Source organism: Oncorhynchus clarkii, chromosome 4 (genome assembly GCF_045791955.1).
Source record: "Oncorhynchus clarkii lewisi isolate Uvic-CL-2024 chromosome 4, UVic_Ocla_1.0, whole genome shotgun sequence".
NCBI classification, from domain to species: domain Eukaryota; kingdom Metazoa; phylum Chordata; class Actinopteri; order Salmoniformes; family Salmonidae; genus Oncorhynchus; species Oncorhynchus clarkii.
Genome location: NC_092150.1, coordinates 83,397,392 through 83,410,844, shown reverse-complemented (window position 1 = coordinate 83,410,844; position 13,453 = coordinate 83,397,392). Strand labels below are relative to the sequence as shown.

Here is a 13,453-nt window from a genome sequence, read left to right as displayed (position 1 = left end):
GTTTGTCATAAATGTTCTTACCACTTTTAGTATTAATTGGGCAAGGGAATGATTTTCTTGATAAATAGCTAAACTGCTCCTGAAATAGGAGAATGATTAGTTAGTATTATAATATATAATTATTAGTTCAATGTTTAAAAGCCTTTAGAAGGGACCATATAAGATTGAAATGAAAACCGAAAGGCTTTTCCCTCCAGGAAACTCTAAACTTCAGAATTTCAACTTTCAAGCCAAGATTATAAAGTATTGATAAAGCAATTCCTTGTACATTTGTATACAAAATACTGGCCGTATTTGACTGAAAACCACTTTTGAAATGTGTTCAATCACCTCAAACGAACTATACTCCAGAGCCCAGAAGACAAATGGAGCTAGAGAGAGAAGGGGGAAAGGGAGAGAAAGAGAGAGAGAGAGAGAGAGAGGGGGGAGAGAGAGCGACAGAGAGAGAGAGAGAGAGAGAGAGAGAGAGAGAGGGGGGGGGGGAGAGAGAGAGAGAGAGAGAGAGAGAAGGGGGAAAGGGAGAGAGAGAGAGAGAGAGAGAGAGAGAGAGAGGGGGAGAGAGAGAGAGATAGAAGGGGGAAAGGGAGAGAGAGAGAGAGAGAGAGAGAAGAGGGAAAGGGAGAGAGAGAGAGAGGGGGAGAGAGAGAGAGGGGGGAGTGTGTGTGTTGTGTGTGTCTGTGTGTCTTCTCCTCCTTACCTGACTCCTGTCCTTGTCCACCTTCTTGAAACACTTATTGAGCGACAGATTATGGCGCACCGAGTTCTTCCAGCCTGTAGGGGCGCTAGCAAAATAGGGGAAATGCTCCAGGATCCAACCATAGATATCTTTCACCGGCAGCCTCTTGGATGGCGCATCCTCTATTGCCATGAAGATTAGGCAGCTGAAGGAATACGGGGGCTTCCTATTGGCTCCCGTGGTCATGTCGTAGGAAGAGGAGTCACATGGATCGGGGGAGGGGGAGGAGGAGGAAGGGGAGAGGGGGGGTAGGGGGTGACCATCAGGATCTTGCAGGGGGGAGACGGAGCGGAGCCCCGAGTGAGAGAAGCTGTTGAGAAGGTTGGTGCTCTCGTGGAGCCAGGAGAGGCTGGTGAGCTCCTCGTCCTCGGCCTTGGAGAAGGAGGCCGACAGGGACAAGGACAGGTCTGTTGCCTCCGCCTCCCTGTAGAAAGGACTCAGACCCTGGGTGGCTACTAATCCGTTGTTCTGGCTCCTGGCCTTCTTACTGGGCGGCATAGTGGGTCCCATTCAACCCTGGGCTCTCTCCTGGAGGGGGAAGAGAGGAGGAGATCATATTGGGTAACTACGAATCAAGTATGCAACTCTTATGTTTCTACAGTGGTTTTTGAGACACAGTTAAGTTCCTACTGCGATCTCCAGGAATGGTTGCTGCAACTATCACACCAACCACTGAAGATAAATGAGAGTTAGAATGCATTTAGTTAACTGCAGATTAATTGATAGAACAGTATCTACATTGACTGCATGGTAAATGCCTATATCCTGTGTTAGTTGGCGTCTTCTGTTGGTATGGTGATGCCAATATGGGAACATGCAGAACTCAGTCAATGGGTGAGTTATCAGCATATGCTCATCACACACACGCACGCACGCACACACACACACACTAGGATAGGATTAATCCCAACAGCAGCATGTACAGTTCCCCAGTAGCACAGTGGTCTGGGACAGTGCAAGAGGTATTGCTGCAGTCCCTGGTTCGAATCCAGGCTGCATCACATCTGGACATGATTGGGAGTACCATAGGGCTGCGTACAATTTGCCGGGGTAGGTCGTCATTGTAAATAAGATTTTGTTCTAAACTGACTAGTATATTAAAGGTTAATAAAATACGAGCCAAAGTGGTCATCCCCTGATCTGTCTCTTAAGTCTAAATGATTGACAGAGAGCTGCCCCCCCCCCCCATGCAACATTGTCATGTTTCCATGGCTCCCAGCCCAGAGCTGCTGTGAGAATGGCAAGAGAACAACAGCTCTGTATCTGTCAAACACACAGAAGCTGCTCTTCCTCCCTGCTCTGATCATTCTAAATATATATCTACGTCCTGAACTGACAGTATCCCTGTGACTCAACAGCAGTTACCCGTCATGTTGTTGCACCAATATTGACATTGACTGTAATGAATTTAAATTGGCCCCAGCACCTCTTAGCTGAATGGCAGATATCCCTACTAATGAAAAGCCTCTGGAAATAGAATGTGGATAAACAAGGCAAGCGAGGGGTTAAGATATTAAGCGTTGTGACAGGCTCGTCAAGGTGTGGCTCAGAGAGATTCTAGAGAATGTTACTGGTGTGACAGGCTCGTCAATGTGTGGCTCAGAGAGATTCTAGGGAACGTTACTGGTGTGACAGGCTCATCAATGTGTGGCTCAGAGAGATTCTAGAGAACGTTACTGGTGTGACAGTCTCGTCAAAGGTGTGGCTCAGAGAGATTCTAGAGAATGTTACTGGTGTGACAGGCTCGTCAAGGTGTGGCTCAGAGAGATTCTAGGGAACGTTACTGGTGTGACAGGCTCATCAAGGTGTGGCTCAGAGAGATTCTAGAGAATGTTGCTGGTGTGACAGGCTCGTCAAGGTGTGGCTCAGAGAGATTCTAGAGAACGTTACTGGTGTGACAGGCTCATCAAGGTGTGGCTCAGAGAGATTCTAGAGAATGTTGCTGGTGTGACAGGCTCGTCAAGGTGTGGCTCAGAGAGATTCTAGGGAACGTTACTGGTGTGACAGGCTCGTCAAGGTGTGGCTCAGAGAGATTCTAGGGAACGTTACTGGTGTGACAGGCTCGTCAAGGTGTGGCTCAGAGAGATTCTAGAGAATGTTACTGGTGTGACAGGCTCGTCAAGGTGTGGCTCAGAGAGATTCTAGAGAACGTTACTGGTGAGACACGCTCGTCAAGGTGTGGCTCAGAGAGATTCTAGAGAATGTTACTGGTGTGACAGGCTCGTCAAGGTGTGGCTCAGAGAGATTCTAAGGAATGTTACTGGTGAGACACGCTCGTCAAGGTGTGGCTCAGAGAGATTCTAGAGAACGTTACTGGTGTGACAGTGTTCCCAGTTGGACGTTGTTGAGGTGTCGGTTGTCAAGGGGAGCGGAAGAGAACGTTTTATGTTGCCATGGCGGAAGGCAAGGCACCAGGCAGAGCCACGAAACATTATGTCTGACAGTAAAGTCATCTAATTTTACTGTTGCTATGACAACAAACTCCTTCCATTTAGGGCCTGTGTTATGAGTGACTGTGAGCCATGGCGAGGCGTTGTGAGCAGTGTATCTAGTGTTCTCCTCAAGCTCTAAATAAACTCTTCTACAATGTTTTACACAACCCCCCCGATGACAGAACAAGTTCAGACTTGATTTTGATGAGGAGCTGGAGGGGGGTGCATGAGGAGGTGGAGGGGGTTGCATGAGGAGCTGGAGGGGGGTGCATGAGGAGGTGGAGGGGGGTGCATGAGGAGGTGGAGGGGGTGCATGAGGAGGTGGAGGGGGGTGCATGAGGAGGTGGAGGGGGGTGCATGAGGAGGTGGAGGGGGTGCATGAGGTGGTGGAGGGGGGTGCATGAGGGGGTGGAGGGGGGTGCATGAGGAGGTGGAGGGGGGTGCATGAGTAGGTGGAGGGGGGTGCACGAGGTGGTGGAGGGGGGTGCACGAGGTGGTGGAGGGGGTGCATGAGGAGGTGGAGGGGGGTGCATGAGGTGGTGGAGGGGAGTGCATGAGGTGGTGGAGGGGGGTGCATGAGGAGGTGGAGGGGGGTGCATGAGGAGGTGGAGGGGGGTGCAGGAGGAGGTGGAGGGGGGTGCATGAGATGGTGGAGGGGGGTGCACGATGAGGTGGAGGGGGGTGCATGAGGGCACAGGGGTTCCCAAACGTTTTTGTTCACGACCCCATTTTGATATCTGAAAATTCTTGTGACACCACCCAAGTACTTTTTGACTTGGGGCTATGGCCGTCAAAAGAGAAAAATTATAACAGTATTTCTGATTGTCTTCTCAACTCAACATCACATACTTGTAATATGGGGCAGTCAATTGCAAAAAGAGTCTGACATAATCTCTCTTATCTCACCGCCACTAATGAGATGGGTGTGCATGAAGCATGCCGCGTCGGAGCTTCTCAAAGTCAGCGAGCGTGGTCGACAGTGGGCGTGGTCGACAGTGGGCGTGGTCAACAGTGGGCGTGGTCGACAGTGGGCGTGGTCGACAGTGGCCGTGGTCGACAGTGGGCATGGTCGACAGTGCACAGCTCATCTCTGCTGTCACATCTAACCTGGATGGGTCTTTAGTTTTAATGCAGACACTGAATCCAGCTTCACATAGATATGAGCTGGTAAAAAGACCATTAGTTTTATGGTGCTTTCAAGACGAGGTCAAAGATGAGTTCAAATCATGAAGTCAATGATCTTTAGGTCAGAAAGTCAGAGCCCCTGTTTCTCTTATTTAACTAGGCAAGTCAGTTAAGAACAAATTCTTATTTACAATGATGTCATAGAAACAGTGGGTTAACTACATTGTTCAGGGGCAGAACGACAGATTTGTTTAACCTTGGCAGCTCAGGGATTTGATCTAGCAACTTTTCAGTTACTGGCCCAACGCTCTAACCACTTGGCTATCTGCCTTCCAAGATGGACGTCTGAATTGAATGACCATTCGAAACGATTTTTCCCAGTCAGAGCTTGTTTCTTTCTGAGTTCCCAGTTATCTTGAGTGCACTGAAGTTGGGATGTCTGAGATTTCCAAGTTCCCAGTTATCTTGAATGCACTGAAGTTGGGATGTCTGAGATTTCCAAGTTCCCAGTTATCTTGAGTGCACTGAAGTTGGGATGTCTGAGATTTCCAAGTTCCCAGTTATCTTGAGTGCACTGAAGTTGGGATGTCTGAGATTTCCAAGTTCCCAGTTGTCTTGAGTGCACTGAAGTTGGGATGTCTGAGATTTCCAAGTTCCCAGTTATCTTGAGTGCACTGAAGTTGGGATGTCTGAGATTTCCAAGTTCCCAGTTATCTTGAGTGCACTGAAGTTGGGATGTCTGAGATTTCCAAGTTCCCAGTTATCTTGAGTGCACTGAAGTTGGGATGTCTGAGATTTCCAAGTTCCCAGTTGTTTTGAACACGGCATTGATTCTGGAACCAAAACTTCTCCATAGTGACCCATGAATGTGTTGTCTGCAGCATCACATGACAGCTGTTTGATTTCACTTACAGGCATGTCAACTGAGCCAGGATCACAGTCAGACAGATTGGGAAGTTGATCTTAAACACAGGAGGCAGCTCATAATAACGGCCAGATGCAAATGGAATGGCATCAAACACCTGGAAACCATGTGTATGATGTATTTGATATCATTCCACTGATTCTGATCCAGTCATTACCACGAGCACGTTCTCCCCATTTAAGGTTCCACCAACCTCCTGTGTTGTCCCAAAGTGCTCTTTCAGGCGTTGGAAGTGAGAAGTCATCACTTGTGTGGGACACTTACTGATACTGTTTTCTGTTCTTTTCGTTTCATAACATCCATTTTACATACATTGTAAATAACAACAGTTCCTCTTTCCAATACCCCCCACACACACACATAACCACCAGGCCTCGGTGTGAAATTGAATTTTGTCATGCTCTGATCCCATATCTCCACATAGTTTTGATGTAGTTTATAATTGAAGTTACCTGTTACCTGCAGTATATCTCCAGGTTCTGTGCTCAGCTCTTTTGCTGCCAGTTGCTCTCCGTGTATCATACAATGGCAGAGGTAGACATATTCATAACTAGAGTGCAGAGGCCTGCCCGCCGCCCGGCTGTGGATTGAGCACACCATTCGATCCCATATGGAATCGGGTTTTCGTCAATATAGCCAAAAAGCACACTGAACATTCAATATGACGCTTCATGCTCAGGAATCGTGAGACAGAACAATGTCCTTGTGAATAGCATCCCGCAACATGTATAGCGAACAAAATTCAATGTAAGGGCATCTCGGGCCTCACAGCTACCGTCCATTTGGAGAGCATAAGCAGGGGAGTATTTGAGTCATTCAGTCAGAGCATAAATTCATTATTTAGCAGTGTTATCTGACAAAGGTATTGATGTGATTTTCTGTGCCTCTGCCTTCCCACACATTGTTTTCAACATTTCAATTGCGGCCGGTATTATCAAAGTCTCTGTAATAGTGTGGTTTCACAGCGTAGCGGGCCTAGCCATTCACCGTGGAAATGATTCAAGTGTAGCAGTCAAGTGCAGCCTCTTCCCACCATCTAAGGGCACTTTCTAGTTCAATTTTACACTTTAGATTTGAATCATTTTCATTCAGAGTTTTAAGGTTACAATGATTTTGAGATGCAAAGACAATGTTCAAATATATATTTTTTGGTATATACAGTTGAAGTCGGAAGTTTACATGAACTCGTTTTTCAACCACTTCACAAATGTCTTGTTAGCAAACTATAGTTTTAGAAAGTCGGTTAGGACATCTACTCTGAGCATGACAAACGTCATTATTACAACGATTGTTTACAGATTATTTCACTTATAAATCACTGTATCACAATTCCAGTGGGTCAGAAGTTTACATACACTAAGTTGACTGTGCCGTTAAACAGCTTGGAAGATTTCTGAAAATTATGTCATGGCTTTAGAAGTTTCTGATAGGCTAATTGACATCGTTTGAGTCAATTGGAGGTGTACCTGTGGATCCATTTTAAGGCCTACCTTCAAACTCAGTGCCTCTTTGCTTGACATCATGGGAAAATCAAAAGAAATCAGCCAAGAACTCAGAAAAAAAATTGTCGACCACAAGCCTGGTTCATCCTAGGGAGCAATTTCCAAATGCCTGAATGTACGACTTTCATCTGTACAAACAATAGTACGCAAGTATAAACACCATGGGACCACGCAGCCGTCATACCTCTCAGGAAGGAGACGCGTTCTGTTTCCTAGAGATTAACGTACTTTGGTGTGAAATGTGAAAATCAATCCCAGAACAACAGCAAAGGACCTTGTGAAGATGCTGGAGGGAACTGGTACAAAAGTATCTATATCCACATTACATTTATTGTTTTGTAGTGTTTGTATTTAGATTCATGTTGCTTCAGTTTAATAAACATGGATCGCAATCTACACGCCGCATTTTGGTCCGACTCTCCTTCTACCGAAGAAAGCCGTAACAGAATCACCCACCACAGCAGGACCAAGCGGCGTGGTGACAGGCGGCGGCAGCAGGAGCAGCGAAAGGAGGAATGGAAATGGGAAGACGTCTTGGATGGCAAGGGCTGTTACACTTGGGAGGAGATACTGGCTGGAAGAGATCGCCTCCCATGGGAACAGGTGGAGGCACTTAGGAGAGCAGAGGCAGTCGGAGAGAGGAGCCGGCGATACGAGGGAACACGGTTGGCAAGGAAGCCCGGGAGTCAGCCCCAAAAATGTCTTGGGGGGGCTCACAGGGAGTATGGCTACGCCAGGTAGGAGACCTACGCCAACTTCCTGTGCTTACCGGGGGGCTAGAGAGACCGGGCAGGCACCGTGTTATGCTGTGGTGCGCATGGTGTCTCCAGTGCGGGTGCATAGCCCGGTGCGGTACATACCAGCTCCTCGTATCGGCCGGGCTAGAGTGGGCATCGAGCCAGGTAAGGTTGGGCAGGCTCGGTGCTCAAGAGCTCCAGTGCGCCTGCACAGTCCGGTCTATCCAGTACCACCTCCACGCATCAGCCCTCCGGTGGCAGCTCCCCGCACCAGGCTTCCTGTGCGTGTTCTCGGCCCGGTACCACCAGTGCCAGCACCACGCATCAGGCCTACAGTGCGCCTCGCCTGTCCAGCGCTGCCAGAGCTTTCCTCCTCTCCAGCGCTGCCGGAGTCTCCCGCCTGTCTAGCGCTGCCAGAGCCTTCCTCTACAGCGCTGCCGGAGTCTCCCGCCTGTTGAGCGCTGTTAGAGCCTTTCTCCTCTCCAGCGCTGCCGGAGTCTCCTGCCTGTTCCGCGCAGCCAGAGCTGCCAGTCTGCATGGAGCAGCCAGAGCTGCCAGTCTGCATGGAGCAGCCAGGGCTGTCAGTCTGCATGGAGCAGCCAGAGCTGCCAGTCTGCATGGAGCTGCCAGTCTGTAAGAAGCCGCCAGAGCTGTCAGTCTACATGGAGCAGCCAGATCCATCAGTCTGCCAGGATCCGCCAGTCAGCCAGACTCTTCCAGATCTGCCAGTCAGCCAGACTCTTCCAGTTCTGCCAGTCAGCCAGATTCTTCCAGATCTGCCAGTCAACCAGACTCTTCCAGATCTGCCAGTCAACCAGACTCTTCCAGATCTGCCAGTCAGCCAGGATCTGCCAGAACCACCAGCCAGCCAGGATCTGCCAGATCCAACTACCTGCCCGAGCTTCCCCTCAGTCCCGAGCTTCCCCTCAGTCCCGAACTTCCCCTCAGTCCCGAGCTTCCCCTCAGTCCCGAGCTTCCCCTCAGTCCCGAACTTCCCCTCAGTCCCGAGCTTCCCCTCAGTCCCGAACTTCCCCTCAGTCCCGAACTTCCCCTCAGTCCCGAGCTTCCCCTCAGTCCCGAACTTCCCCTCAGTCCCGAGCTTCCCCTCAGTCCCGAACTGCCCCTCAGTCCAGTGGGATTCTGGGTGAGGACTACTAGGCCATGGTCGGCGGCGAGGGTGGACTATCCTAGGACGCGAGGAGGAGGGACTAAGACATTGATAGAATGGTGTCCACGTCCCGCGCCGGAGCCGCCACCATGGACAGACGCCCACCCGCACCCTCCCTATTGTTTTGATGTGCGTCCGGGAGTCCGCACCTTAGGTCGAAGTATTTTGTGTTTATCTTCATTTATTTGGTCAGGCCAGGGTGTGGCATGTTTTTTTTTTATGTGGGGTGTTTTGTCTTGGGATTTTCGTACGTATTGGGATTGTGGCTTAGTGGGGTTTTCTAGGTAAGTCTATGGCTGTCTGAATTGGTTCTCAATTAGAGGCAGGTGCTTATCATTGTCTCTGATTGGGAACCATATTTAGGCAGCCATATTCTTTGAGTGTTTCGTGGGTGATTGTCCTTAGTGTCCGTATTCTGTGTTTATGTGCACGAGTATTAGGTTGACAGACAGACAGACAGACAGACAGACAGACAGACAGACAGACAGACAGACAGACAGACAGACAGACAGACAGACAGACAGACAGACAGACAGACAGACAGACAGACAGACAGCATTCAGTATTCACAACCTAAACCTCCTTTCTCTATTATGTGAGACACGTGGACCAAGTGTTCTGACAGACAGACAGACAGACAGACAGACAGACAGACAGACAGACAGACAGACAGACAGACAGCATTCAGTATTCACAACCTAAACCTCCTTTCTCTATTATGTGAGACACGTGGACCAAGTGTTTACAAGGGTGAAGAGGTTAATGAACTCCTCAGAGAGACAGTCTATTTACAGGGTGTTAAACTGACTTCAGGTCAGTGAGGTTCACATGATTAATAGGGTCTAATGGAGAAAACATTCATAACTACAGACCTTTGAGTCTTTACAAAGTATTTAGTGAATCAGCCAATGAAAGGAGAATAGAATGAAGGGACAGTAGGTCTATAGGTCACCCAACTGGGCACACACTTGTTGAATCAATGATGTTTCCACGTCATTTTAATGAAATTACATTGAACCAACATGGCATAGACAGACGTTGAATAGACGGTTGTGCCCAGTGAGACTGGTCAAACACTACAGTACACTATGTAGGGAATAGGATGTCGCACGGGATGCAACCGATGAATATAATAGTAGGAGACATGAGATGTCAACATAACTAAATACAGTAGCAGGTTAGGAGATATTACTCTGAGGAGGGGATGGGAGTTGTATTGCTGTCTGGCTGATGGTTGTGATAAACCCAGGACTGGGGATCCACTGAGGCAAAACTAATCTGGAGGTCTGATGACAATAAGAACAACCTTTATCATTCTCTACACACCACTGAGTCGAGAGAGAGAGAGAGAGAGAGAGAGAGAGAGAGAGAGAGAGAGAGAGAGAGAGAGAGAGAGAGAGAGAGAGAGAGAGAGAGAGAACAAGAGAGGGCGAGAGAGAGAAGGAGAGAGGACCAGAGAGCGAGAGAGCGAGAGAGACGGATTGAGAAAATAATAACCTCCTGTATGTCAACATTGGTGTAGGAAAGGTTGTGGTTTTCTCCAGCTTCAGTCCATGAAATCAGTTTCAGTTTCCATTTCCTGTGTTCCCTTGACGACAAATATCAGGGCTCCACGGGGCACACATGTGAGGCTGAGTTGACCAGTGGCACGGGATAGTCCAGTGTGTGTGTGCGTGCGTGCGTGTGTATACATGTGTTTGTGCCTCTTTGTGCCTCTAGCCCCGCCACAGAGCATAGGGAGATATGAGATGGAGGTCAGGGGTCATGGTGTCTCTCAGAGGGCTGTCGACCCTGTGGCAATATTCTCCTCAGAGCTGCCCAGCAACACACAAACACGCAAACACACACACCAAAGACCTGAAACATCAGCAACACACACACCAGAGACCACAGACCAAGACAGAGAGCAGTTCTTCATCGCAGTAGTAACTTAATAAACAGAAAAACACCTAATGTACACCAGTGACCACAGACATCACAGGGGGCTGCTGAGAGGAGAGCAGCTCATAATAATGTCCAGAACTGAGCAAATGGAAAGGCATCAAACACCTGGAAACTATGTGTTGATGTTTTTGATATCATTCCACTGATTCCACTCCAGTCAGTACCACGAGCCCCTCCTCCCCAATTAAGGTGCCACCAACCTCCTGTGACAGACACCAGAGACCACAGACACCAGAGACAGAGAGACAGAGATAGAGCGGGAGAGAGACAAAGACAGAGAGAGAGAGAAAGAGATATAGATCGAGAGAGAGAGAGACACACAGACAGACACAGAGACAGACAGAGACAGAAAAAGAGACAGACACAGAGCAGAGACAGAGAGAGAGAGAGAGAGAGAGAGAGAGAGAGAGAGAGAGAGAGAGAGAAACACGCAGAGACAGAGACAGAGAGAAAGCAAGAGACAACAAAGTCATAAAAAAAAAGATAATTACTTGACATTTTGGAAAGAATTTACAAAAAAACTGAGGCCCTAAACAGAGAGAACACAGTGACGGAATACCTGACCTCTGTGACTGACACAAACTTAAGGAAAGCTTTGACTATGTACAGACTCAGTGAGCATAGCCTTGCTATTGCGAAAGACCGCCGTAGGCAGACATGGCTCTCAAGAGAAGACAGGCTATGTGCTCACTGCCCACAAAATGAGGTGGAAACTGAGCTGCACTTCCTAACCTCCAAATGTATGACCATATTAGAGACACATATTTCCCTCAGATTACACAGATCCACAAAGAATTCGAAAACAAATCCAATTTTGATAAACTCCCATATCTGCTTGGTGAAATACCACAGTTTGCCATCACAGCAGCAAGATTTGTGACCTGTTGCCACGAGAAAAGAACAAACACCATTGTAAATACAACGCATATTTGTGTTGATTTATTTTCCCTTTTGAACTTTAGCTATTTGCACAACATTACAACACCATATATAGACATAATAAGACATTTAAAATGTCTTTATTCTTTTGGATCTTTTGTGAGTGTAATGTTAACTGTATATTTTAAATCGTTTATTTCACTTCAGTTTATTATCTACTTCATTCCTTTGGCAATTTTAACATATTTACCCATGCCAATAAAGTCATTTGAGATTGAATTTGGCTCCCAAGTGGTGCAGTGGTCTAAAACACTGCATCTTAGTGCTAAAGGCATCACTACATTCCTTGGTTCAAATCCAGGCTGTATCACAATTGGCTGTGATTTGGAGTCCCATAGGGTGGTGCACAGTTTGGCCAGTGTAGGCCAATATTGGAAATAAGAATATGGACTTTAGTTAAATAAAAAATTGAATAGAGAAAGAGCAGAATGATTCTGAGAACTGGGCTGAGGTCATACGGCCCTTCAACTTAATGTGTTCAGACTGTACCATACAAACACACACATAATGCATGCCTGTCTGCAAACACATAAACGCATCTTCCAGACATTTCTTCCATTTTGACAGTGAGTTCCGTCCTGGCACTCTGTGGCCTTACAATGCTGACGAGTGTTCAAGTATCAGACTACATTTGATGCATGGCCAATTCAGGAAGTATATTCATTGTGCAAAGCACTCATTGTCCAAATTTAAATCGGAGAGTAGATTGAAGATGAATTAGCGTAACTTTAAGAGTGGTGGGTGAAGACAGAGAGAGTGAACTGGATGGGTTTTATGTGATTGAGAGCTTTAAAGTGGGAACACATTGAGCACTGTGTCCTGTATCTAGACAGTAAGGTCTCTTTTCTCCCTCTCTCGGTCTCTCTCTCACTTATTAAACAGCAGCACAGGCCCTCAGCCATTGGCCAACAGTATGTCCCCGAGACTAAACACCATGGCAACATCCACTGAAAAGGCTGGTAACTTGTTCCAAGGTCCCACCCATTTTGGCTCCCTCTGCTCCTCCCAGCATGTTTGGTTGAGAAAGTGTATAGAAATCAAAAAGTCTATATATCTTTCTCTCTCTTTATCTCTCTCTCTCTTTATAACTCTCTCGCTCTGTAACGAGTGCACTGAGAGTCGGGAAGCAAGTTCAGGGAGTGTTTTAATGAAATAAAAATAACATAAGACAAAACAAGAAACACTAACAAGAAACACTAACAAAACACAGACCAGAAACAATGACGCCTGGGGAAGGAACCAAAGGGAGTGATATACAGTTGAAGTCAGAAGTTTACATACACCTTAGCCAAATACATTTAACTCAGTTTTTCACAATTCCTGACATTTAATCCTAGTAAAAATTCCCTGTCTTAGGTCAGTTAGGATCACAACTTTATTTTAAGAATGTGAAATGTCAGAATAATAGTAGAGAGAATGATTTATTTCAGTTCTCATATCTTTCATTACATTCCCAGTGGGTCAGAAGTTTACATACACTCAATTCGTATTTGGTAGCGTTGCCTTTAAATTGTTTAACTTAAATTGTTTAACGTTTCAGGTAGCCTTCCACAAATTTCCTACAATAAGTTGGGTGAATTTTGGCCCATTCCTCCTGACAGAGCTGGTGTAACTGAGTCAGGTTTGTAGGCCTCCTTGCTCGCACACACTTTTTCAGTTCTGCCCACAAATCTTCTATAGGATTGAGGTCAGGGCTTTGTGATGGCCACTCCAGTACCTTGACTTTGTTGTCCACAACTTTGGAGGTAAGCTTGGGGTCATTGTCCATTTGGAAGACCCATTTGCAACCAAGCTTTAACTTGACTGATGTCTTGAGATGTTTCTTCAATATATCCAGATAATTTTACTTCCTCATGATGCCATCTATTTTGTGAAGTGCACCAGTCCCTCCTGCAGCAAAGCACCCACACAACATGATGCTGCCACCCCCGTGCTTCACGGTTGG

At 47.1% G+C, this 13,453-nt stretch overlaps 1 protein-coding gene across 1 annotated transcript in view; it reads right to left on the bottom strand.

Annotated features, from left to right (window-relative positions):
• LOC139407380 (forkhead box protein N3-like) overlaps window positions 1–13,453 on the bottom strand; it is an 85,346-nt gene that overhangs the window by 52,602 nt on the left and 19,291 nt on the right. The window contains exon 2 of the mRNA XM_071151109.1: window positions 698–1,264. Within this exon, the coding sequence (XP_071007210.1) occupies window positions 698–1,246 (549 nt within the window). The 5' untranslated portion in view covers window positions 1,247–1,264. The remainder of the gene's footprint in view (window positions 1–697; window positions 1,265–13,453) is intronic.